This window comes from Aspergillus saccharolyticus (genome assembly GCF_003184585.1).
Source record: "Aspergillus saccharolyticus JOP 1030-1 unplaced genomic scaffold BP01scaffold_26, whole genome shotgun sequence".
Classification (NCBI taxonomy): domain Eukaryota; kingdom Fungi; phylum Ascomycota; class Eurotiomycetes; order Eurotiales; family Aspergillaceae; genus Aspergillus; species Aspergillus saccharolyticus.
In genome coordinates, this window is record NW_020290636.1 from 103,199 (window position 1) to 128,132 (window position 24,934).

Sequence of the window (24,934 nt, forward strand, 5' to 3'; positions counted from 1 at the left end):
TTGGTACTTAGGGTTGGGAAGTGTTCCGGTTCTGTGTGTGTGTAACATCTCTTATCAGGATACATAAAGAAGTGAATCAATTCCCAGCCCCCTTTTCCCTCCACAATTCCCATCTTTTAGATCCCACTCGTTCTACGCTTTGAAGAGACAACCCAAACCTCCATCCATCATGGATGATAAAGCTGAGTCACAAGAACACCCACCCCATGGCGACCCCCAACGAAGCTGCACCCAGCTCATGGAGGAATGCTGGGAGACTGACCCGGCGAACCCTCGCACCTGGTCGAAGCGATGGAAATGGTCGATTGGGATTCTGGTTGCTTGTCTCTGCGCAGAGGTGTATGGATTCCCATGACCCACCTCACCGTGTGTGCATTGCTGTTAACTCGGCCATCTCACAATCAGACAGCTGTGCACCATCATCGCCGCCCCCGTCTCGCCGCAGATCCTGACCTTTTTCCACTCCAACAACCTTCTCTACCGCACCCTGCTCGTCACCATCTGGGAACTCGGCGAGATCTTCGCCCCGCTCGTCTGGGGCCCGCTGTCGGAAATCTACGGTCGACGCTGGATCCTCCACGGGGCAAACCTTCTCTTCATCGGCTGCCTCGCCGGCACAGCTTGGAGCACCAACATCCAGTTGCTGATTGCCTTTCGCTTCCTCAGCGGACTCGCCACAGCATGCATCCCACTCGGGCCAGGCATCGTGAAGGACCTGTTCGCCAAAGACCAGCGCGGCCGCGCCATGTCCCTCATGTCGTTGACCAGCGTCGTCGGCCCCGTGGTCGGACCTATTGTAGGCTCGTATCTCGGCGAGCAGGCCGGCTGGCGCTGGGTGTTCTGGCTGCCGACTCTCCTGTCTGCATTTCTGGGGGTGTTACTGCTGCTGGTCTATCGAGAGACCTATAAGGTGACTATCTTATGCCACCGCGCCTCGCCATCTGCTGCCAACCACTACCCCAGTAAACCGAACATCGCTGGAAGCCTCCTCAGACCCATAACCCTCCTCTACCGCTCTCCAGCTCTGCTCGTCCCTACCCTCCACCTCAGCCTCATCTACGGCCTTACTTACCTCGTCATGACAACCATCGCCCCTGTCTTCCAAGACGTGTACCGCTTCTCCGAAGGCGCCTCCGGCTTGGCCTTCTTGGGGTTGTGTCTGGGGTTTACCCTGGGGGCCGTCATTTGCAGTCTCCTGCTGGACCGATTCATCTCCCCTGCACCCACCAGCACTGCCACCAGCACAGCAACCACAACTCCCACCAATCCAACCACGACGCCTCCACCCCCCAGCAACAGCGGGTCCGCAGAACCAGAAAAACGGCTCCCACCCCTCCTCCCCGCCTGCCTCCTCACCGCCGCAGGACTGGTGCTCTTTGGATGGACAGTGCAATACCGCATCCACTTCCTCGTGCCCATCCTCGGCACCGCGATGGTCGGGCTGGGCCTGGCGGCGACCTCCATCACGGTGCAGACGTACGTGGTGGACTCGTTTGGCGTCTGCGCGGTGAGTGCGATTAGTGCGGTGATGGTGGTCAGGAATGTCGCGGCGGTGGTGGTGCCGTTGGCAGGGCCGGGGTTGTTTGGCCGGTTGGGATATGGGTGGGGTGGGACGGTGTTGGGGGGTGTGGTGCTAGTGATTTTGCCTGTGCCCGTGGTGGTTATGAGGTTTGGGGGAAGGTGGAGGGGGAGGAGTAAGGGTTGTGGTGGTGGTCGTGGTGATGAGGATAGGGGATAGGCGGTTGGAGTGTTCTATGGCTTGGAGACATCGCAACATTGCGCTGGGAAGTAGTCAGGATTGTACTGGTGAAGAGGGTAGTGGATTCCTTGCTCTGAAGTGGCTGTCTGGCTGGCAGGCAAGCATGATGCTTGAACTCAAGCGCGAGAATCACCGGCGGAGGTTCTCTCTAACTCATACAATGGAGTCCTTATCGGGAGGCTTTATTCGTGTAGACGTGACGATGGCTATAGTCTTCCAGGGTAAACCCGAGAGATTGCAACAAAGCATAAAGGGGGTCTTTCAGCAATATATTGGTTCCTTCATGTCCTCAACTGGCATCTATCGCCTAACAGCACCCAGGTGCTCAATATAAATAAACAGTCTGTCAGTCCAACGATTGAGGTGTCCATCGCTTTCGGGTATATCGACACTGAAACATTTCACAGTCCCAACAGCACAAACCCACGGTGGAATTCTCACCATGTCTTTGATCAAGGTGACCAAAATCCTGCCCGGCGAGGGGGTGTCCTCGAAACAGATCCCGCTCAGTAGCACGTCGGCGGACTACTGGGATAACCGAGTTACCCGGAGCCTGGTCCATCTGTGCATGCGCCGGCTGGAGGAGCATCCATACACCGTCGCCACCGCAATCCAAACCGCCGAGATCTGGACAGCCATTCTGTCCGACGCCTTTCATACCCCCAGCCTGCGCCCCTCGCGCCTCGACATGGACGTCCGCCGGGTCGAGCTGGTAGACCAGCCGGCAGCGCTGGTGGTCAACGTCACGCTTTATCCGGTCCCGCGGAGCCACGAACCGATGGAGATCCACTCCTTCATCCAAGTCTGGTGTCTCGACGAGACGGCGGATGACGATCGGATTGCACTGACCTCGAGGCGCCACGCGCACGAGCTGGTGGAGTCGTGCATTCCGCCGGACATTCGCCGCAAAATCCCCGCGATCGTCGTCGCCAAGGGCCACAAAATGGCCATCTATCGGTGGGAGACGGGCATGGTCAACCAGCACCTTCGGGACCCCTCTTCCTTCTGGAATATGGACGACTTCGGGTTCTATTGTCTGGGACACGACCACAATGCGGTCGAGCTATTGTTGAGGAATCTGCGGAGGGAGGTCTTCGATGCGCCCTCCTTCCTCGAGCCGATGCCGCCGAGGCATGCCTGCTGTCTTACCAGGCGGGGGTCTACCTCTCAGTGATTTTGTCTGGCTGGTGAGTCGCGAGCTTGTGCTTGTAGAAACTGCCTGGAAGTGAGTTGTCCTGAGGGCTTTTTTTCTCTTCCCGGGTAGAAACCGGTCTTTGCCTGTGTTCAAATCTCAGAAATTGAGTATTCATAAACTAGTTCTCTATACCTTCTCTTTAAGTTGACTTCGATAGATGTAGGCTGTTTGGTGGTCTTGTTGCCTGGCTTTTGCTGGGCTTCGCTGAATTCTTGAACCATCAATTCTCATCAATACCTTGATTAAACTAAACTTGTCGTAATGATCTTTCTCTTCGGGCCGGCTCTTTGGCTTGGCTTCCTGCTTCCTGCTGTAGTTGTACCGAGTCAAAAGTGCCATTTCTGCAATTGAAGGACAATCATCCCTGTATATTCCACTACCCTGGATGGGCAGGGACAAAGACGCTCCCCTCGATTCCAACAACAATAACAACAACATGTGGCTGCACTCGAGAGGAGTTCATATCCCTTGCGCAATAAGCCACCCATCCATCCCCAAACCCAGTAGCGGATCATACTCATCGCTAAGCAACCAGCTGTGCAGAGAATTACCGCCATCACTTGGACTACCGAAACCCCCCGCCCCCATACCACCAGCCAACCCCTCCTCCAACTGCATCCCAAAATTCATCCCCGCAGGCACGCCAGCAGCCGCATCAGCGCCAGCGACGTCCACCTGTTCATCCACCAAGCCCTGCAATGTCGCCGCTGCCTTGGTCAGGTGCCCGCGCACCGTCTCGTAAATCATCTGCTCTGTGGCGAGACCGCGACGCTCGGCGTCGAGGCGGGCGAGGAAGCATGCGCACATCAGGGAACCCTTGAGGTTCGTCTCACCGGCGCTGACGCGGGCGGCGGAAAGCTGGACATGTCGTTCGAGGAGTGGGCGGAGGGTCGAAAGATGCGAGGGTGCGGTGCGGTTGTCGTCATCGCTCGGCGGTAATAGAATCGCCCCCAGTTCCAATTCTTGGCGTTGAAGGGAGAGCTCGTAGAAAATGTTGCTGTGGGCTATGATGGGGACGTCGCGGAAGGAGGCGGCGGCGATGAGTTGGAGGCGATAGGAGTCGGACGATGCGCCGGCAGAAAAAGATGGAGGAGCGGGCTCGATCGAGGAGATAATGCGCATCGAGGCCTGGAAGTTGACCTGGCGGGAGTAGTAGTATTTGGGACTGGACTTGGCTTTCAGGGCGAATGGAGTGTGCAGGGATATGAGGAAGCGCTGGGTCATGAGGTTGTAAAGTTTGCGGTGGAAGGGGCGGATGTGTGTGTCATTGTCCTCGTGATGGTTAGTGCTGCTGCTGCTGCTGCTGATGTCGCAGCTGGCATTTGCGTGATTGAGCTGGACCAGTTCGGCGCTGAGCTCCAACGCCTCATCATAGGACATCCCGCTACGGAAGCTGTTGACAAACTTGGCGATCCGGAGGCGGACGGCCTGCGAGCGTGCCAGCGCAATCTGCAGCGATGTTTGGGTCAATGTTCCGGCCGGTCGTGCCGCTGGAAACGGGTCCTGCTCCATCTCCTCGTCGTTGAGGTTCATTGGCGGGTCGCAGTCGTAGTCGTCCGGGTGAATGAGCGGAATCCCGCCCGCATCCAGGCTGGTTTGTAGATTGATTTCCAGGATGGTCGCCCACAGCCGCCGTCGCATCTCCGCGTCGAAGGGCGAAACCTTCGCCATGTGGCGCGGGTCGATATGGAACCCCATGTGCATCGCCGTGCGCAAGAGTGATCCCGCCCCAATCCAGGCCAGCTCGCCTCCAATCGCCGTCACCTGTCGCGCAATCAGAAGCAGGCAATGCAGCTGCAGGCCTTGCATGTCGAGTCGCGCCTTCTCAAACGGCGAGGTAAGCCATGACTGGGCGGTATAGATCCATTGTGAGACGGACAGTTTCGACACGAGCGACCCGTACGGTGTGTCATCTGGACAAAAGACACTCCCAACAGCGAGGATGAGCAGCAGCTTGATGACAAAGGCTGGACTGGACGCTGCCGGATCAGCCCAGTACTGGTCGTATGCGCGGCGGAAAGACGGCACATGGATCACTCGGTAAGCAGATTCCAAGGTGCGCAGATAGGCGGCGAGAAGCTGGTCCGAAATCGTGCGGGGAGGCACATAATCACGCGGATCCGAGCAGACTGGGCCTCGCAGTATGATCTGGGTTTTGACGACACGCGCCAGTCGCTTACAGCGGGCCATGATCGCATAGACGTCCGAGTGCTCGTCGGTCTCCCAGCGTTCGAAGAGCTTCATAAACTCACTGAACTGGCCGTTCGTTAGACAAACCTATACACTCATAATGGGATAGAAGGGGATGATACCTGGTTCATGCAGATCATCCGATGGCTCTGGCCGAAGAACCTCGATTTGTCGAATGTGCCATGAATGGAGGCGGGGCTGATTCTTGATTTGGGAGACAAGGCCGCAGCGGCGGATGACTGACCACTTGCGATCCCATCGAGTCTCTCTTCCAAGACACGAATGCGATCTATCAGGCCTCGTAGAAGTGAATTGGGCGGAGAGGGTGGAGGCGGAAATGGTTCGCGCGTCGACATCTCAGACCCAGCAGCGAGGTCCAAACCGTGGTCGTGCTGGACTGCTGGGCGAGCGGCGGCAGAGACATAGGTACAGGATCGTTTGAACTTAGTGCAATGATTACAGGGAGATTCTCGATCACATCTGAGAATGTATCAGCAATCCGAGCAGGCATCTCTCAGCTGTCTCTGTTGTTCGTGGCACACACACACCCAATCTTACGTCGGCGACATTCCTCACAGGCTAACGCGGGGCGGCGGCGTTTGCGGGGAGGCAGATCGGACCCAGTCTTCATACCTTGGGAAAATCAAAATCAATCACAGTCAAAGCGTGTCTCACGATGTTAGATTGAGGGGAGAGATATTATGACAATCATAAGGGGGGAGAAGTAGATGTTGATTTGTGAAAGTGCAAGGAGAGTCAGCCTCGAAACAACAAACAATTAATCAGGAGCTGCTGCCTGATTCTGGTAAGGCGGTAAGTTGGTATTCACCCCGTTTTGGATACATCTTTACACCGGATCCTCTCACAAAGAAAGGTAACACATGGTACCGCCGAAGCACACACTATCTATAATTCTCCGAGGCCCACTGGTGCGCGGATGAATCCTCCGTAAAAGTGAGGCAATTACCATTGAACTACATCGGTGTTTGAAGGTGAAGCCCAGCCATCCACTTTGCACCTGGTATACATGACCTCAAACATGCTCCGGCTGGTTTGACGGAAGCTCGGACCGGAAGCACAGACCAGGGTTTGGCAGTTTGGCAGTTTGGCAGTTCGGTATGAACACCGCGCTACTAAAAAAAAAAAAAAAAAAAAAAATATAGCAGACACCCGAGTATCGGAGATGTACAAGATCTTGTTCCTGCGTATAATGCACAGACTGGACAGTATGTGTACTGTATTCCTGGAGGTGGGGACCGAGATCATTTACTAGTGCCCACTCCCCGCTCGGACAAAAGGGCTTGTCGCACTGACAGATCAATAGAGATGAATGTCACCCTGAATCAGAGATTAGCCATAGAACCTATCATCAGTGCGCCGATAGACTTCTAGACGATGTTTGTGAGTGTGCTCTGCTCCATGATTGTTCCCACAACTACTCTGTATGTGTCATTTATGCTTCTAACTGTCACCGTCAGAGGCAAACCCTCTCAATGAATTCAGGAATGCAAAGCCCGTGCAACTACCGAATCAAGGTACACGCCTTTCAGCCACCATCCATGACGACGGTTTCGGTCTGGTATTGGAATTGCTGGACCGAAACCAAACATACCGCCCGTCAAAATAGATCACGACGGCTATGCTGGCTGGTAGAGAGAGGGCGATATCACCCTCATTTTGAATGTCGCATCCCCTTGTTGACTCTGGTTTGTTGAGAGGTTCCAAACTGTGTTTTGGGAAACCCCGCCGAGTCACCGCCAGACTGGGACGAATGTTCGGACCTCTGAGCACACAGCAGATTCCCTCGAGTGGTCTTTGTGTGCGGTGACTCGATGGCAACATGGCGGTTCAGATGATGCTAGCAATGTCAACGGTATGTCATGAAATCTCGCATTCTCATGACTCGTGTAGGACATGAAAGCATCAGACTACTCTTTCCTAACATCAGATAGACAGGTCCCATCATCCCTATTCTCCAGGAAAACATTTTCCACGGCCCGACCACGTATCTGTGAAGACTAGAGCACATGAGCCTCTCACTTGCGCAAGGGAACTCGACCAGCAGACGTGCCTACATTATCGAGTCTGTGTGTACACTAAAGCGATCTTCTTCCTCGCTCGCATTCGACAGCAAGTTCTGACGCCACGGTTTCGCGCCCACATCAAAAGAACCCGCGACAGATACCTGCAGGCGGCTTCGAAGGCACTCGACTACATCAATCTGGCTGCATCACAATCCATCTCCCCAGAGTCTCACTCAGCGTGATCGCGCGAACCATGCTTGAGCTAGCGGAGATTCCGGCGGCTGCACTGGAGTAATACCACGGTCTGACAGCAGTCTCTGATCTAGACAGCCCGACCACGAGTCTAGAAGTCTTAAGTCAGCACTTGGTGTCCATGAAAGGAGTAATTTACGAGATGGGCCCCTACGGAATAACCACTGCAATGGTGGAACAATGCGCAAATGTGGGGGATTCTCTGGGACGCAGCCATCGCTTGAATGGGTGGACTCTGAGATCCCCTGATATCATAATCGGGTGCTTACCGTTAGTTAAACGGTCGATCCACGATCCAATTCATTACCGTACCATAAAGTTTCGGTCGTAGGTGTCATAATCATTCCTAGGCAGGGTTTCTTACTCAGTCCGCAAGCGGTAGAACCGACCAGGCCGCGTCAGCTCGAGACAAACAAGCTTTCAGTGGCGAGCTTTGGCTCCCGTATTGTCGGTACCATACACTATAGTACCTTCATTACCGGCCTTCATCAGGCTCCCATCAATTGACTCGGACGGCAGGTTTTATCTCTTCTCTCGTCCGCCATTGTGCTCATGATTGACCCTCGTGACACTGCTTTCATCTAACTGACAAGTATCAGACATGTCGAAGATGTTCTTCGCTCAAGCACATCCTTCTTCTTCCCACGCCATCCCCCACCCAGGGCCGCTCGACGTGGTGCCCGAAGAGGACTCGGATTGGGATGAGGCTCAACTCGAGAGCTTGCCACTGAACAACTTCAAGACGATACCAGCAGACAAGAGGCAATCTGGTGTCTCTAATGGCATATGCCGCAGCTTGTTTCAGCCAAAGCCATTTCATCGTCGAACATTCCCTGCCCGCCCGCGCTCTCGACGATCTCGAGCCGTACAAGGTCTTAAACGACTATTCTGGGGCCTGGTCTTCTGCCTGTGAGTGATCCAGTCGACCAACCCATGTGTGGCCTCTCAAGTGTTAACGTGTGGTTCACGACAAGTGGCTTGCTCAAGCTAGCCGCTCTTACTTGGAACGGCCTTGTGTATCTGTTTCCCGATGACCTGGATGCCCGCCTCGACGCTTGGGTCTGGCCGGGGGGCCGTCCCTCCATCTTCTCTCACTGGACCACTCACGGGGTCATTCCGGTGCAGTGCCACTCGCACAACGACTATTGGAGAGACGTGCCTCTGTACTCTGCCCTCCAAGCCGGCTGCATCGGCGTCGAGGCCGACATCTGGCTCTCCAACAACGACTTGCTCGTCGGACACACCCCCTTCACCCTGCACCCGGAGGTAACCCTACGCAGTCTCTATCTCAGCCCGCTCCTCGAACTCCTCCAGAAACACAACACCCGCACCAGCCAGCTCCAGCCCGCGAACCGCGACAACGCGTCTCCCGCGGGGGTCTTCGCAAACGACCCAGGGCAGAGTCTTGTCCTACTGATCGACTTCAAAGCCGAGGGCGAAGCGCTCTGGCCGCGTGTGGTCGACGAATTGCAGCCGCTCCGCGAGGGGGGCTATCTCACCCACTTCAACGGCTCTAGCATCGTCGAACGGCCCCTCACGATCGTGGTCACTGGCGACGCCCCCTTCCACCGCGTCGTCGCCAACAGAACCTACCGCGATATCTTCTACGATGCCCCCCTCGACCGACTGGCGGAGTTCCCGTCCCCGGGTCTCGAGACGGCGGGTGCTGCGGTGGCGGCGGCGGCGGACGTCGACTACACGCGCATGAACAGCCACTACGCCTCCGTCAACTTCCGGAAGTCAGTGGGGAGCTTGGCGGGCAATCGGTTTTCGGTGGATCAGTTGGCGTTGATTCGTAGCCAGATCCACGAGGCGCATGCACGCGGATTGAAGGTGCGGTACTGGGGTACGCCGGGGTGGCCGCGCGGGCTAAGGAATCATGTCTGGCATGTTCTGGTGCGCGAGGGGGTCGATCTTATCAATGTGGATGATTTGGAGGAGGCGACGCGGCAGGACTGGAGGAAACATCGGAGTTGGCTGTTTTAGTGCGTGCTTGGGTCGTGTAGGTTATTTGTTTGTTAGCATTTTACCCTAGAATGGCTGGAAATAAGAAACTGGCATAGAACGGTTATCCATTATGCCTGCTGGAATCATGACATTTTCTTGACAACCTGTCCCACTTTGTAGTCCCACCTCATGTCGTCGGGGTTTGGTGGAGCGAATATTAGACGTTTTCTGCAGTAAGAGCGAGGACAAAGCCGAAACACCGAATACCGCGGCGCGTGTTTTGGTTTTACGCACTTTTCAGAGCCGATCCCGATAATCAGACCGACCCCGAGCCCGAGACAGGGAATCCCAAACGAGTCAAGATGCCGAGGTGAGGCTCGGCAATGACTTTTCCTGTTTGGGCAACCACTGCATGCAAGGCTGAATAAAATGATCTTTCGTTGTCGCCCACCACCAAGATTCATTCATCACATATACTCTTGGTGTTCTAACGCAGACAAAATACAAGTCTAAGTCATGTCCCAATCACCCCCCTCGACGGAGGGAACCCAATGCAACAACACAAAACACCTTCTCCGCCGCCTCTTCGACGAACTGGGGCTCGTCACCGTCTGGCGTTCCCCGCGCGACGTCAAGCTCCTCTGCGCCCAGCGGTTCGTGCGACTCTTCGCTTACGGCACCTCCACACTGATCCTGGTCTCGTATCTCTCCGCGCTGGCCATCCCCGACGACCGCATCGGGCTGTTTATGATGTTGACGCTGGTCGGCGATGTGGTGATTAGTTTCCTGCTGACCTTGTTTGCGGACGCGATGGGGCGGCGGGCGGTGCTGGCGCTGGGCTCGGCGCTGATGGCGGGTAGCGGGGTGGTGTTTGGCCTCGGGGCGGGGTTTTGGGGCTTGTTGGCTGCGGCGGTACTGGGGGTGATCAGTCCGAGGTATTTCGCTGCTTTCTTTTGTGGAGACGTGTGTCTATATGAAGATATGGGGCTAATGGCACGTACTTCTCCAGCGGCAATGAGATTGGCCCCTTCCGCGCCGTCGAAGAGTCCACCCTCGCCCATCTGACCCCCCACGAGGAACTCAGCGATATCTTCGCCTGGTATTCCCTGCTCGGCAACGCGGGCACCGCTCTGGGCATGATATCGTGCGGGTGGGCGATCAAGGCCCTGCAGGACACCAAAGGCTGCGATTTCATCACCGCCTGCCGCGTCATGTTCTTCGTGTATGCAGCCATTGGACTGTTGAAGCTGGTGTTGACTCTGTGTCTGAGTCGCGAGGTCGAGGCGACCCAAGAGAAGCGCGCGGCGCAGGACGCGCAGGAGACTGGTGAAACCGAGCCGCTGCTGGGTGATTGTCCGAACAATGCGCAGCAGCAGCAGCAGTCGACCAAAAAGGACAAGCCGTCCATTTTGGCTGCCTTTGATCGCGACCTCTTGAGCTTGGTACTCAAGTTATTCTTGCTGTTCGGGTTGGATTCGTTTGCCTCCGGACTGGCATCGCTGTACGTTCTTTCTTGCAATGCTTGGGCTTTTGGTATTCATACTCACTTGACCTGTAGATCCTGGATGACGTACTTCTTCAAGCGTAAGTTCGCGCTCCCCGAGAGCGAGCTGGGGTCCATCTTCTTCAGCACATCGATTGTCAGCGCCGCATCGATGATCGTCGCGTCGTCTATCGCCAAGCGCATTGGCAATGTCAAGGTCTGTCTCTGGCTCCCCGCTCAATTGTTTGTCTTCGAAAAGTACTAAATCCCACTAGACGATGGTCTTCACCCATCTCCCCTCTGCAGTCTGTCTAGCCCTCATTCCCTTCCCCTCGGTGCTTCCCCTCGCGCTCATGCTCCTCGTCCTCCGCGCCTGCACGCAGAACATGGACGTGGCTCCGCGATCGGCATTCCTCGCCAGCGCCTTGCCCTCCGACAAGCGCACAGCCATCATGGGCGCCGTCAACGTGGTCAAGACCAGTGCGCAGAGCATGGGGCCGCTGATCACGGGGGTGCTGGCCAGTAAAGGGCAGTTTGGGGCTTCGTTCACCGTAGCCGGGGTCCTCAAGGCCTGCTATGATATCGGCATGTTGGTCTGTTTTGGAGGGCGAACCGCGAGGTGATATATTTGAGTACAGAATTCCAAAGTACATTTTTGGTTTATCATATCCTGTGACGTTGTTCTGTGAGAGCGGCTTCTAAATAAAAGACCGGTTTGTATGAGGCTTTTCCTGCTCGATTATGCTGCATGTGAGCAATCTCTCCGAAAGTCCACTCTGCGATCAAAACGTTTGACCTCTTCAGCTTTGTGTGTTGAGGGTAGTCAGCTAGTGATCCCACAGTCGCCCTTCTATTCTGCTATGCCCTTCTATTCTTTTATGCACGATTCGTTGCTGGTCTTCGCATCCGAAATTAGATCATTTTGCGCGGAAAGTGATTCCATGATGTGGTTGTGAGGACGTTCCTTCCCTAGACAGGGGATCGTTGCCTCAGTTCGCAATCATTTTCCCACAGCTGGACTCTCCTCCCAATTCTGTTATATACGACGCGCCTCTCCCCTTTTCACAGATCTCGCTATGTATAAACCCAGACACATTCGACCAGATCCGGTTGAACATCCCCCTAGCCTATACCCCTGATGACGCCCTTCCCTACCCCTTCCCAATTTCCACACCATGCTCCCCACTGACCTCATCGTCGACACCTGCATCATCGGCGGCGGCGCAGCAGACGCCTACGCCGCCCATCGACTCCAACAGCACAACCACACGTTCGCTATTATTGAACCCAACTCCGGCCTCGGCGGCCACACCGTCACGTACCGCGACCCGCTCTCCCACAATCAACCGGTCGACTACGGGGTGACCTGGCTGCAGGACTTGCCGGTCGTGCGCGACCTGTTCGCCCACTACCAGGTCCCGCTCGTTGCACAGAAGATCGACTACCGCGTCGAGATGTTCGATTTTACCCCCGGGCGGCCCATCCAACCCCGCTCCGCCGACGATGCCACTGCCGCGCTGAACCGGTACAGGAAGCTGCTGGCAGAGTACCCGTACTTGGGCACGGGGTTTGAGGATCTCCCCGACCCGGTGCCGGATGAGTTGGTGGTTCCGTTCAAGCAGTACATGGACAAGCACCATCTCGGCGGGCTGTTGGATGTCTTCAGCTCGTGGCTGACTGGGCTGGGCGAGTGGCCGTATTACCCGACGTTGTATGTGATGAAGTACCTCGGGAGGGATTATCTGGATGGACGGACCAGGGTGGGGTGGGTGCGGCCGGCGAGTCATGATGCGAGCGAGCTTTTCCGGGTGATGGAGAAAGGGCTGGGTTCGGGGGTGGTGCTGTTGAACACCCGCGTGGTGAGGGTGGAGTCGCGCAGCTGGAACGCCGGTCGCGTCGTGGTGGATGTGGCTACCACGGCGCCACGCTCTACCAACACCACCAGGCGGCGCATTCAGGCAAAAGCGCTCCTCTTCACCGCACCGCCCCTACCCAGCAATCTCGCCGTACTAGGTCTCGACGCCCACGAACACTCCCTCTTCCGCCAGTTCGCGGACCCCTGGTTCTACACGGCGCTGATCCGCGTGCAGGGGCTGCCGGCGGACGCTTTCCTCGAGAACCACGACCCGGACCACCCCTTCCATCGTCCCCGTCTTCCGGCTGTCTTGGCCTTCCGGCCGACGGATATAGCGAACATCGCGAGGGTCACGGTGGCGAGTACGACGCGGGGATTGACCGACGACGAAGTCCGGGATTGTATACGCGCCGGGGTGGATGCTGTGCGCCGCCGGCTGGGCGGGAATGTGTCGGACCCGAAGATCCTGGCGGTTCGGGATCACTCCCCGTACACGCTGACGGTGTCGGGGGAGGCGGTCGCGAAGGGGTTTTATCGGCAGTTGACGGCCTTGCAGGGTCATCGTAGGACGTACTATGCCGGGGCGACGTGGGATACGCATCATGCTCCGCAGGTGTGGATGCTAACGGATCAGGTGCTGCAGAGGCATGTGCTTCCTGTTCTGGAGGGTAGACGATAAGTGCTTTGCATGGGGGCACTGGGCTTGTTTGGGAGTCTCTTATGTGCTGTGTACTGAGGTTGCAGCTAGTCACGTATTGCCGTGCTGTATTGAGTCGTGGAATGCACTGCTTCGATGGGTACAGTCATTGTCCTGTCGGGATGTACCAGTGGACATACTAAAGTCGATGTGGAAGCTGCATTGCATGTCCGCAGGTAGATTATTAGCCCGGTACGATGAAGTCAGCCCGGAGCATGCACTTTCACAACCTCTACTTTAGGATTGTTCGATGTATCTGCCATGCGTAAATTTCCCATATCTACCTACGTTCACTGCAGCATTTTGAACCTCGATGCACCTCCCCATCCTCACCCCTACTACCGCAAACCCAGTCACCAAAGGGCGAAAATATTTGCATTCACGTCACCAGGATCTCTTCAGAGGGACCCAGCCAAAAGCAACCCCTTAATCAAAAACCGCGCCATATATGTACACTCGCATCCCCCCCACCGTCCACCCATCTCAGAAACCCAATATCTTGTATCTGATTCTTACTACTTCTGCTCCTCCCCGGGCACCAATTCCTCAAACCGGCGCAAATCCATCTCCTTCTCCAACAGCGGGATGACGTAGGGATCGAAGGTCTTCCAGTAAGGGTTCTCGAGGTGGTACTTCTGCGAGCCCTCGTTCAGGTAGCGCTCGACGATACAGAAATCCTGCTTGTCGTGGACGCTCTGCATGACGAACCACGAGAGAGTCTCCTTATCCTTGGAGTAGACGGCCGAGGCCTCGAGGAGCTTGGCGTGGAGCTTGTTGATGCTCTCCTCGTCGGGCTTGGCGCGCATGTCTTGGGTGGGAGTGTTAGTTTGTAGGGCCGGGTTATTTGGGTGGCGGAATTGGTGGGGGGAATGGACGTACGGACGACGATTGTGTAAACCATTGTGGCGGTTGATTGTGTGGATTGAGGGTGGTGGTGGTCGTGTGGTGGGATTGTGGTGCGGGTGAGGAGGGGAATGTTGTTTAGAAAAAGAAGGAGGAGAAGCTAGGAATTGGGAGAGGTGGTCTAGTTTTGTAGGTTGGGGGAATCAACCCCGGTTGAACTGCACCCCTCACGGCCTCCCTCCCTCCCTCCCAGTGCCCCTCGGTGGGGCAGCTGGGAAGGTTACTCCATACTTGTCTGGTGAGGCGGAAGGCTGTTCTCCGCGTGGTTGGCGGCCAGGTGTAAGGGCTCTCGGTGTAGATGCTTGATACTCCTTAATTGAGGAGAGGCAGCCCGTCGTGAGTCAGTTGTACAGTCCCTTGCTGGGAATTCTGTCAATGAATCGCCATGCCGAAGGGGTCTTTCGGAGAGTCAAGAGTACACAGTGGCATCCCGATCCGGTGGATCGAAACTCTGTTTCGGGGATTCTTCGGGAAGGCCGATGCCGGACTTGCCATTGGCGGGTATGGCGACTCGTGCGTCATACCCCGAGTTTGTGTTGGCAGAGTACAATTTCCCCGTTGATGTGCACCGTGGAAGTGCTCAGGTTGTTTGTTTTCAACTACAATTTGTGTCGATCAGGGTCAATTCTACTGGTCAGCTCGACTGAGACGCAAAAGGATAGCTGTTTGCTAAAGGCACTGGCAGTGTCTCGACCGATTGGCAACAAATTCGCATGCAACCTTATACAAACAACAATTCCCGTCTCCATGAGCCAATGCATCCAGATATTAAGCAAGATCCTCTCGCAGCAGTGCAGGAATACACGGTCAATGCTTACCCTATCAGGACTAGCCCTCTTTCATGCGGAACAATCCGGGTCAGCAGCACACGGATGACCAAAAAGATTCAGAAAAAGAAATGCTTTGTCTCTCCGATGCGGGGAATCGAACCCCGATCTCCTGTGTGAAAGACAGGTATGATAGCCGTTACACTACATCGGAAGGTGTTGAAAACTGCTGTCAGTTTTGCGGATATGACCCAGGAAACTATTAGCAGATTCACTGACTCATCTCACCGAGCAGAGCAAGGAAACACTGACATTGGTACCAACACTGGACTTTTGGAATTGTTCGTGAATGCTTCTCCGGCCCGCGAAGAGAAGCCACGACTAAGCGTGCTTTAAGGGGACTATCTCATAATATAGACATTGACAAACCCCGGGAGCAGAGCACACGCAGAACGGTACCTGCTTACCCTGAGGACTCGAGCGCACATCATGATTTCCACGGAGCTGCGAGTCAGACGGAGAGAAGAGGGGGGAACGAGCGTCTGGCTGACAGTCTTCCCTGTAATAATGACACCCCCACCAAATCTAGAGTAAGGGTTCCTCCGATCCCTCAGATTCAGGGCACGCACTTTTGGCAGACCCCACTCTCCAGGCTGGTCAGTGGGTCCAAATCGGATCTCAATCGGAAAGGGAAGTTGAAGTTCTTCGATCTCCGCGGTTTGGTGGTAATTGTAGTAATTCCACCACCCCTCATCCATCACCATTACCCTCGATCCTCTCCCCACATTCCTACAAGACCACACGAATCATCTTCTGCATCCTTTCATCAGCCTGCATACCACGAGTCAGCTAGTCGCCATTGTGTCTCAAAACCCCCTCTCCAACCTCTTGTCAGCTCGCGAGATGCTTATTTGTTATGTTCCATCGCCACTGGACTTCCACCCCGAATGGCACGCTGCGCTGCACCATCTAATAAACGACTAAGATGGATTGAGGTTGACCAGCTCCGGGCTGCATCTCTCGTCCTTCACCTGCAGCCAGCAGGCCACTCCGTCCCTCATCTCCGTTGCCCAAAGGGGCAGGCCGGTTCCGCAGCGAGTTGAGGCGGACTCGCCCTAACGAAGCTCGGCAACCAGGCACGCCCGGATTGCCTCGTATTCTCCGCACCGGTTTAGTAGTCTCCAAGCATCTCTTCAGTTGAAAGACAATGTCTCGTGGTTGCAGACAAGAATCTCGCTCCAATTATTCCAGCTATGCAGCGCAGGGACCATCCGTGAATATAACCCTGCTAAAGTATCCACATAATACTCTGTCGCTTGGCTTTACTTGCATTTATTCAGACTTAGCCTTGCTCGTGACGCAACCATCAAGACGATCGAAATGAAGTACAAGTCGGCTCAATACACCAAAGTGGGACAATTGGTTTCGATGATCAGCTCTGTCGTGTAAACAGTTCTCGTCACCGTCACGACATCCTCTAGTAGGCTGGAAGGGGATGCGGCTGCGCTGGAGCTTGGTGTCGCGGAATGAATGACTGAACTTGAGCCCGGCACTAACGAAGCAGGCGATGATGCTGCTGCAACGCCAGAGCTTGACCGAATGGGGGACACAGGTACAGGTGGAGAAGAAGCGGGGAGATTTGATGAGCTGGGCAAATGCGGTCCCGACGATGCAGAGGCAACCGGGCTCGAAGGAATGAGTGGGATGGATGAAGCGCGGTTTGATGCGGATGACGACGGCACGACATGACTTGAAGGAGTGGAAGAGGTGGACAGCACAGGGCTTGCCGCGGAGGATGGTGGCTGTACGGCGGCAGATGAGACTGCGGACGGCTGGAATGAGGAGGCTGCTGCACTGACGATGGCGGTCGAAGAAGCCGCCGGACTGACAGATACGGCACTGACGCTGGGAGTCACAACCTGCGCGGAAGTCACGACGGGGGTGGATGTTGGAGTGGGAAGAATGGTGAGGGTTGATGTGTAAGGCACATCTGTGCAGGTCTCGATCTCCTTGTTGGGGTTGGAGCACTGGGTGTTATCGAGGTAGATGGTCGGCTGAGCTGCGACGCCTCGCACATACGAGCTGCAAGTGATCTGGATGTACATAGTCAAAGAGCTACTGGTAGGAACGTAGGTGGTCGAGAGAGTCTGCCAGTCCGTCGCTGTGGTGCTGTATTGGATATACCCACTGGCCGTCAAAGTGATGTGATTCAAGGCATCAATGCCATCAACGGCGAAGTAGGCATTACAAGTGCCCGATCTGGTTGAGGACTGGATCTTGTAGTCAAACGATAGCGTGTACGTGTCGCCCACGACCAGGTCGGTCAAGGTCTGGTAAATCACAGCGTCTGAAGAGGTATCAGGGACAAGTACTCTATCCAATATCAACATTGCTTGTCCAATTTGAGCGATGGGGTTTTACTCACGCAACGTAGCCTCCATCATTAGCATCGTCCGCCACAACTGTTGCAGTGCCGTAGTTATCATAAACGGCCCAGGGCGCAATCGCCCCAGAATCGAAAGAAGGATTCAAGAAGACATTATCGGTCCATGTGCATGATTCGGTGGTTCCGGTAACCACTTTCGTCTCGGCTGCGGCGCGGGAGACCAGAAACAACGCAGCCGAAAGAGAATATAAGGAACGCATATTACAGTAAGTACAACAAGAGCTAAACGAGTAAATGCTTGCTGTCCAGCAAAGATCACACCCGGAAGAGAGAGGGGCTCGGGGAGTAAAAGTGAGATGGTCAATCGAAGATTAGTGGACTTCCATGGATTATGAAGAATTTGCGTTCACGGGTCTAGCTCTTTGTCAAAGACAGGATTCAGGCTAATGCCGACCAATGCTCCACTGAGGCTGAGTTGAACCATCATAGCGAGAAAATTGGAAGACGTTGGTTCGTGGGAATGTGAAGGATACAGCCAGTTCGCTGCAAAAAGTGGTTAGTTTAAGCGAGGGATTCTTTGCCCCTGAGATGTGGAGTGATGGTGTCGGCATTAGAGCAGGAGATGCACAACAATCGCATGGAGTCGAAGTTGCAGTTCTCGTTCCTTGGATTGATGGTGGATGCTTGGGAGGTTGAAGAGTCAGGGCAGAATTGGAGTTGGATGCAATGTTAGTGTTTCATTTGAGGCCGAAGACATGTGGAACAAACCCTGAGGCAGAAAGGCTTTCAGGCCACAAGGCATGAAGAGAAAACCAGCGGAACAAAAGCGGACCGAGGTTTATTTTGGACTGCTGCAAAAAGTGAATTCGATCTGTTCTTACTCCTTTTCAATAGAGCACTTCAATGTACTGTCTTAATCGGTCATTCCCTTCAATTTGGGGCCCCACATCAATCATGGTTATGGGTCGAATGGTAAACCCAGCGCACCAAGTGCTCCTGCAAGAAGGTCAAGAATCCATTCTCCGCAAATCCACGAGGGAACACATACGATGGAGTGCCATATCATTGCCAAGGATCCCGTTCTTGACTTCAGGCCCGCAGACTATATCTCCGTCGGGTAGCGATGCTTGCTCTCAGCAGCCATCTCAGTTCATATTCGCCAAGGCTGCTCGATGTAGCTCGTTGTTGTATGTGCCATGGGTGTGCCGACTGCGTGATCGGTAGATTGGCTGTCAGGAGCCTTGCAGCACTTTCACCGACTTCGTCTCTGCGGAATGGTGAAGGGACGTACAAGATTCATCTATTGGGTCAGGAATGGTCATTCTAGGCATGCGCTGTTCTCTTCCCATCCCAAGGTAGTAAACTAAATTGGATGCTACGGATTTACGGCATCAATACTGGAACTGGACCCGAGAATAAGAGTCCTCAGGACCTCAAGCCATATAGTAATCTCTGCTCAGTTGCATGCAATGGAAAGATCCTGAGCCATTTAAAAAATAAGCCCCCTACCCACCATCAAATCATATGTCGGAATAACACCCATATCATAATCACCCTTTCCGTCGAATCGATGCTGATCCTTCTTCCGTTGACAATACTCGATCGCTGCATCGCGCACCCGGCCCCAGTCGCATACCCGCGTGCTGGCTAGGGCTTGTGTATCGGCATCAACTACCTCCAGCGCCTCCTTTACCCACGACACACAGTTCCACCCTGATACATTCTGGCTAACGGGGATACCGCGTAGAATCTGTTCCACGACCCCTATCTGCAATCTACGCAATGGCGATACGCACAAGCAGCATCTGCGCGGACGCGTCATGCTCTTCGAAAAAGAACTCTGATTTGCCTTCCTGGCTGATTCGCTCCTTTGCGTGGTACTGAACGCTTGAGCCAGCATTTGTCGCAGCTTTGGATCCGATGAGTATGGCCCAGTGGTGCCTGTTTGAGTCATTTAGCGTTGTGCATGAATGTAGGAATCCTGAGACTGACGTGTCTTCTTTGCCTGGCATGGTGGCTTTGCCTCCGCGGGCGAAAAGGGCGATGTATAGGCGGTCTTTATTAGCTGGCATGGTGGTTGTGATTATGCTCTGACATAATACCCAGTGGCTTTGAGCGAGTTGTTGTCGATGTGATCGAATGTGTTTGTAAACGATGTGAATTGATGCTGTGGTTTCTTTTGAAGTGCTAGGGACCAAAGCGGGCGCTTAACCGCGTGGTTGGTCCCCCTTCGCGTGGAACTGTATGCAACGTGTAGCAAAGGAGAACATAGAGTAACAAGCGTGTTCTCGCCTATGTTGCAATATTATATACCCACGGGCGCCACAATTAATCCTCACTTGAATATTCATTTGAATGGAGTCAACATAGGTATACAACCACAAATTCCCTCCCATTACTCAACAATCAGAAACCATTAACGTGGACAAATCAATAAAGCAACCAAGGCTTCGCCTGCGTCAACGCCTTATCCCATCCATCCTCGTTAGTCCAGATCGATATACTCTCCACCTCCTCCTTGCCCAGCTTCAGGCCATTATACAGATGCTATCAGGCATCAGCATTCCACCGCCATCTCACTCTCTTCGACTCATCAACACACAGTAAACTTACCGGAAATAATCCCTCCGTCGGGCGGGGCCCACATACGGTCCCCTCGGGATTCTCCCACTTGATGTCATCCTCCACCTTGTCGTAGAGAATGCGCAGGACGTAGACTAAAGGCTCATCCTTGAAGAAGAGCTTGAGGGTGTTGGGGACCTGGAAGGCGGTGGACAGGTGGATGAAGCCGGATTGGTTGTCGAGCTCGCTGACAGGGAGCCGCTCCGGGAGAGGTTCGCGGACCGGGGAGGTGGAGGGAACAAGCTTGTAGATGAAGTACGGGGGTGCGTCTGCCATGTTGGTGTGTGTAATGTGGTATTTACGTTCTACCTAGTGATAGAGCGACATCAGCCTGAGCGATGATCAAAATGAAACGAGCGGATGGCGGGGAGGGGGATTCGCCCCTCGTATCCTCTCGTAATTATCCGTATCCGGCCATCTCTCCCGGTGTTTGTCGCGTTTGGACTAGCTGATCACGTGTCAATACGCGCTAGGACAATTCTGGATATATGGGCTTGCCGCTTTGGGATTAGGCGAGGGGTACCCGTGACCTTTTTATAGATAGGATTACTTTTAGATGGGGAGAAGTTCTCATTTAGTTACTGTATACAGCACTTACTAGAATATGATATTTAGCGAAGAAGAAACCTTGACTCCTATAAAGTTATCAAAGACTTTCCCCTTGCGTACCTACCAACAGAGGTCCTTCCAGAACAGTAATTGACTGATATATATAGTTCCTTCATTACATGGTCTCACAGAATCACTTGAGCTTCCTGAACTAAGAATCTTGGCGAACTTCTTCAAGTCTGCCCCGATATCTTCGCTATATAGCTCTTACAGCATCACCGAAGACTGCGTCTACATTACTAGTAGCTAGCTTCTGCTTCTTTGGCCTTGAGCGGCAACAGTGAAGGCTCTTCGAAGCAATTGAGTGGGTGAGACGGATTGATGCCTGCTCTGCCTACTCTGCGCAAGGTGGACGGAGATTGTGCATTTCCGCGAATCAATTCCTCAGCCTCGACTCCGGCTCTCTGGGTCGATATAAGTTACTCGCACCGAGCGCTCCACTGATCCGTGCGACGAATTGCGAGCGATGGCGAGCTCGTCACGCCCGAGTCACCATCACCACCCCACCCCCTTTCCTCCTCATCTTCTTCTCCCAGAAGTCTCGTTGGGCCCGTGACGGCAAACGCAGCTGCCGACATCCCCAGCCCTTCCCCTTCCTCCTCCGCCTCCTCCGCGATGAACCTCGACTGTCGGGAGCTGCTGGTCTCCTTCAGTCGGGAGACGTTTCCTAGCGCATAAGAGGAAGCGCTTGTATCCGCCTGTCTGTTCCGGGCGAGATTGAGCATCCCCGTGTCGAAGGCGTCCAGAAAGGGCTTTAGGCACGGGATGCAGGCGTTCATGAGGCTGGTGCAGAGGACGCACTGGGTGGTGATGACCGTGGCGAAGACGGTGAGGATGGGGCTTGGGGAGGCGGAGGTATTCTGGGGTAGTGGAGACGGAGGATCGTGGTGATGATCACACACTGTCGGAAAGATTAGTAGGTGGTTTCTGGGACCCTGGCGCGTTCGGAATGGAGGGCTCGAATAGAACAAGGAGAGAAAGGAGGATTTTATACAAGAGTCGACACATAAAAGCCACCACAACGGCTGCCTTCTTACCGACGGCTACTTGGACAGGTCTGACTAGGGAGATAGGGAGTACGCAGAGAATGGCCTCGCTGATGAGATCGATCGGGGAAATGGCGGCCCAGAAGATGCACTGGGTGGCCCCGGGAGTTCTTGCTGTCAGCTCATATGTAGACATAAATCGCAGAACTCACGTACGGGGTCAATGCAGTGGTTTCTATCACCGAGTCTCCAGGGCTGCGATGCACCACATCGGAAGGCAATCGTGAGAAACAGCGCTACGTCCAGATCACCACCACAATCGCAGACCATCACGCAAGGCCTCTTTGCCGTTTCGAAACAATCAATCGTCCAAGTAACTGAAACACGGAGGTTTTCGCCAGACTAAGCGCCAGTACATACAGCAGATCGGATGCGTACAACACCTTTTATGCCCCGTGCGATCAGTCAGTCCGTCTGTCCAGGCGATGGAGGGTCAATCCTTACCTTCTCGAGATGAAGAATGATTGGCTCGCCCAGGTCTTGAGTATTTCCCAGCCCGTACCTGGTCCCATTCCGTATGACGGCAGACTGTGCGATGCTAAAGAATTGCCATTTCATGAATGAGTGATCCTAGCTACGAGAATGGGATCATACCAGTGCAATGAGCACCGTGCCGTCATTCCATTGAAGCGTCCGAACCATCCAAAGCCGGAAAGCCAGCCAAATCAGCAAAGCCAATATCATGATCACCAGCATATACAGGGTAGCGATAGCAATCTCGTCACTGTGGCTAGGAATCTCTCCGATGATGGCATATATTGCAAGTAGTCGACTACAGAGAATCCGAAGAGAAAAATGGCACCGCCGGTAGCGACAGAGCGAGGAGTCGACATCGAAAGGACACTGCATGCAGCCCAGCATAGCCTAGTATTCATTGATGCTAAGGAGCAATCAAGGCGAGTTATTAGGAGAGACCGTACAGACTGTAGTCTGCAGGGAGCAGGCCTCTAGGACTTGATACCCAGCCATCGGTTCAGCAGATTGCAATCCTCGACATGGTTTCGCCGGGCTTTGCGAAATGTTTCCCTGGAGGTTTTGAGACACGGCCCCTGTTGAGCCTGGCTACCTCCGATCAGCTGAGCCCTATCTCTTCAGAGATCGAGGGGGCAAAAGGCACGAGAGATACAGAATATTAGATGTTTTCTCAGTAAATAAGAATCCCAATAGTACATACATATAACGTATCTATCAAGTCTTTCCATAGGACTATATTAGATATGGTTAGTGAAATCTATTTATACTTCATAAGACTCTTCAAGAAGCTCTTTTATCTTTAGTGATATTTATCTCTTAACGTTAAGTACTAGAGTGGCTAACAGCCAGGTCAGGTCAGGTTAATTGGAAATTTTATACCTGACGACCAGGTTATGATCAGGTCAAGAAAACTTTTAGGCCTAACTGCAGTATAGCCAAAAACTGGATAGTTAACTATCTTAACTATTCTTAGTACCAAGATCTACCTACTATACCTCTTTTAGTCTTAGTACAGTCAAGGCAAATCTAGATTAAGTAGTTATTAATCTAACTATCTTAACTATTACTAAAAAGTATATAGAAATAAGCTTTTTAAATAGAATTAAAAAATCTTAGAGAAATAGTAGTACTTTTATCATCTATATCTTTAAATAATAATAAGAAAATCCTGGTAGTATTGATAGAGTTTGGTTTTTTAATAAACTAGTTTCTATTATAATAGAAAAGAGGGGAAACACAACTCAGCTCCAGGGCAGACCTAATCTCAATTCCGATGACCGTGGTGGTGGTGACGGTGGTTGTCGATGTGCCTTTTCTATCCCAACTTTTTAGTACCCAAGGTTACAGAGTCGAAATGATTGTGTTGGACCGAGAGAAATTCGCATATGATAGAATCATACACAAGATGAATTCCCTCAGGCACCACAAAAAAGAAGAGGCAACAAAAAAAAAAAAAAAAAAAAAAAAAAAAAAAAAAAAAAACAAAGCAACGGCGAAACCGCACTTACGCTTAGAGCAATACTCTTGCTACTACTACTGCTACCACTGCTCATCTCCGCAGAGAACGCCGGCGTTGACACACTGATACCGGAGTTGGCAGGCGAACCAACCCCCGCGACAACGGCAGAATTGGCAGCAGCAGCAGCAGCAACCGACGACGACGGAGGGAGACGACTCCCGCAGACGCCATACATGAATTGCTGGGACGAGAACGTGGAGAGGGCGGTCTTCTTATAGAGTTGGCAGTCCCCGCCTCGCACGCTGTACAGCCACGCGTGGCACTCGGCCAGGTTGTCACAGTAGCCGGCGCAGGCCGATCCGTTGTCGTACCGGGGAGCCAGCGCGAACGGCGCGCCGCTGAACATTGCCATCGTGTTCGCGGAGACCTGGTCCAAGCAACTGTTGTTGTTGTTGTTGCCTGAGGCACGGCCGACGGCCTCGCTCAGGAGGACGAGTGAGAAGAGAGAAGGAAGCCTCATCGTTGGATCTTTTTTTTTGGAGAAAGAGGTAAGCTTGTTGGGCTGGCGGTGAAGGGTAAGCTGAAAGTGAACTTAGGCTAGACTCTAAGAAGGAGAAGAAAAGAGGACGGAAACTCGAAGATCGTGAAGAATTCTAGGGCTGGGTGGGCGAAGCTTTTGCAGCGAGACGATAGATATAATGGCAGTATCATGGATAGCATACAGGCATCTCAAATTTGGCTTGACCAACAAACATATTACAATTGCTCCGAATCTTACTGCCAAAACTCGAGCGTCATTATCTTATTGAGCAGGCCGTATTAAAGTTATGGGTCGTCTAAAGTACAGTCTATTCAGCATATGACTTTTAATAAAATTACAGCATCCCGCTCAATAGTCTACCCGAGCTAATATCTTGGCAGTGGCTCCGAAAAACATTCAGGGTGTGTTTGTTGGTCAAGCCAATTTCGAGATCCTCTATACGGGGACTGTCTGAAACTAAAGAGTTGTTTCGCGTTCGCTGTTCAGAGGAGCCGAGGCATTGATTCTGCTGGATTTCCAGCTGGTCACGGTGGAAGTCAGCTGCTTCCTCACCTCTCACCCCTTTTTGCATATCTTGCGCAAGTTGGCTCGATTCGTCCAATCTGATGGCTCGAATGTACCTGCACGCATCACCATGTGGAATCGGTAGAGGCAAGAGCCACTTCCCTCGATCTTAGCACCAGGCTGAGGGTCTCCTTTCGGCCTACGGCCCAAGTTCATAGCAC

At 53.6% G+C, this 24,934-nt stretch overlaps 13 protein-coding genes and 1 non-coding gene across 14 annotated transcripts; 6 read left to right on the top strand and 8 right to left on the bottom strand.

Annotated features, from left to right (window-relative positions):
• Positions 1–409: 409 nt before the first annotated feature.
• Positions 410–1,738, top strand: BP01DRAFT_300818 (MFS general substrate transporter; the record flags this gene model as incomplete). The annotated part of the gene is made up of 1 exon (XM_025572008.1): positions 410–1,738. A coding segment is annotated over one exon (1,329 nt), but the record flags the coding sequence as incomplete, so codon positions are not given.
• Positions 1,739–2,201: 463 nt separating this feature from the next.
• On the top strand, positions 2,202–2,933 carry BP01DRAFT_367269 (uncharacterized protein; the record flags this gene model as incomplete). The annotated part of the gene is made up of 1 exon (XM_025576446.1): positions 2,202–2,933. One exon carries the CDS (start codon positions 2,202–2,204, stop codon positions 2,931–2,933), a length of 732 nt encoding a protein of 243 aa, XP_025429467.1.
• A 131-nt stretch (positions 2,934–3,064) lies between these two features.
• Positions 3,065–5,873, bottom strand: BP01DRAFT_358477 (Zn(II)2Cys6 transcription factor). The gene is made up of 3 exons (XM_025575440.1): positions 5,693–5,873; positions 5,267–5,624; positions 3,065–5,210 (listed from the first exon to the last, which is right to left on the bottom strand). Exons 1-3 carry the CDS (start codon positions 5,773–5,775, stop codon positions 3,414–3,416), a joined length of 2,238 nt encoding a protein of 745 aa, XP_025429468.1. The 5' UTR covers positions 5,776–5,873; the 3' UTR covers positions 3,065–3,413.
• A 2,324-nt stretch (positions 5,874–8,197) lies between these two features.
• Positions 8,198–9,485, top strand: BP01DRAFT_358478 (uncharacterized protein). Its single transcript, XM_025575441.1, has one exon. The coding sequence runs from the start codon at positions 8,354–8,356 to the stop codon at positions 9,404–9,406; it is 1,053 nt and encodes a 350-aa protein (XP_025429469.1). The 5' UTR covers positions 8,198–8,353; the 3' UTR covers positions 9,407–9,485.
• A 333-nt stretch (positions 9,486–9,818) lies between these two features.
• On the top strand, positions 9,819–11,749 carry BP01DRAFT_99871 (putative MFS transporter). The gene is made up of 4 exons (XM_025580289.1): positions 9,819–10,302; positions 10,377–10,868; positions 10,926–11,067; positions 11,126–11,749. The coding sequence occupies exons 1-4, from the start codon at positions 9,884–9,886 to the stop codon at positions 11,471–11,473; spliced, it is 1,401 nt and encodes a 466-aa protein (XP_025429470.1). The 5' UTR covers positions 9,819–9,883; the 3' UTR covers positions 11,474–11,749.
• On the top strand, positions 11,750–13,632 carry BP01DRAFT_99872 (FAD/NAD(P)-binding domain-containing protein). The gene has a single exon (XM_025580290.1). The coding sequence runs from the start codon at positions 12,026–12,028 to the stop codon at positions 13,382–13,384; it is 1,359 nt and encodes a 452-aa protein (XP_025429471.1). The 5' UTR covers positions 11,750–12,025; the 3' UTR covers positions 13,385–13,632.
• Positions 13,633–13,656: 24 nt separating this feature from the next.
• Positions 13,657–14,589, bottom strand: BP01DRAFT_344553 (putative quinol monooxygenase). Its single transcript, XM_025573567.1, has 2 exons — positions 14,282–14,589; positions 13,657–14,210 (listed from the first exon to the last, which is right to left on the bottom strand). Exons 1-2 carry the CDS (start codon positions 14,301–14,303, stop codon positions 13,918–13,920), a joined length of 315 nt encoding a protein of 104 aa, XP_025429472.1. The 5' UTR covers positions 14,304–14,589; the 3' UTR covers positions 13,657–13,917.
• A 488-nt stretch (positions 14,590–15,077) lies between these two features.
• On the top strand, positions 15,078–15,430 carry BP01DRAFT_358481 (uncharacterized protein; the record flags this gene model as incomplete). Its single annotated transcript, XM_025575442.1, has 2 exons — positions 15,078–15,303; positions 15,368–15,430. A coding segment is annotated over exon 1 (156 nt), but the record flags the coding sequence as incomplete, so codon positions are not given.
• Positions 15,215–15,286, bottom strand: BP01DRAFT_t224. Its single transcript has one exon. It is a non-coding gene; the product is annotated as a tRNA-Glu (tRNA).
• Positions 15,431–16,469: 1,039 nt separating the features above from the next.
• Positions 16,470–17,718, bottom strand: BP01DRAFT_384426 (uncharacterized protein; the record flags this gene model as incomplete). The annotated part of the gene is made up of 2 exons (XM_025577508.1): positions 16,470–17,445; positions 17,498–17,718. The coding sequence occupies 2 exons, from the start codon at positions 17,716–17,718 to the stop codon at positions 16,470–16,472; spliced, it is 1,197 nt and encodes a 398-aa protein (XP_025429474.1).
• Positions 17,719–18,947: 1,229 nt separating this feature from the next.
• BP01DRAFT_402582 (uncharacterized protein) lies at positions 18,948–19,769 on the bottom strand (the record flags this gene model as incomplete). The annotated part of the gene is made up of 3 exons (XM_025578647.1): positions 19,451–19,769; positions 19,255–19,399; positions 18,948–19,208 (listed from the first exon to the last, which is right to left on the bottom strand). Exons 1-3 carry the CDS (start codon positions 19,528–19,530, stop codon positions 18,948–18,950), a joined length of 486 nt encoding a protein of 161 aa, XP_025429475.1. The 5' UTR covers positions 19,531–19,769.
• Positions 19,770–19,888: 119 nt separating this feature from the next.
• BP01DRAFT_300731 (DUF952 domain-containing protein) lies at positions 19,889–20,356 on the bottom strand (the record flags this gene model as incomplete). The annotated part of the gene is made up of 2 exons (XM_025572005.1): positions 19,889–20,005; positions 20,072–20,356. 2 exons carry the CDS (start codon positions 20,354–20,356, stop codon positions 19,889–19,891), a joined length of 402 nt encoding a protein of 133 aa, XP_025429476.1.
• Positions 20,357–21,108: 752 nt separating this feature from the next.
• Positions 21,109–22,005, bottom strand: BP01DRAFT_367277 (uncharacterized protein; the record flags this gene model as incomplete). Its single annotated transcript, XM_025576447.1, has 3 exons — positions 21,109–21,590; positions 21,727–21,849; positions 21,888–22,005. The coding sequence occupies 3 exons, from the start codon at positions 22,003–22,005 to the stop codon at positions 21,109–21,111; spliced, it is 723 nt and encodes a 240-aa protein (XP_025429477.1).
• A 1,468-nt stretch (positions 22,006–23,473) lies between these two features.
• On the bottom strand, positions 23,474–24,188 carry BP01DRAFT_402590 (uncharacterized protein; the record flags this gene model as incomplete). The annotated part of the gene is made up of 2 exons (XM_025578648.1): positions 23,474–23,524; positions 23,718–24,188. 2 exons carry the CDS (start codon positions 24,186–24,188, stop codon positions 23,474–23,476), a joined length of 522 nt encoding a protein of 173 aa, XP_025429478.1.
• Between the last annotated feature and the right edge of the window lie 746 nt (positions 24,189–24,934).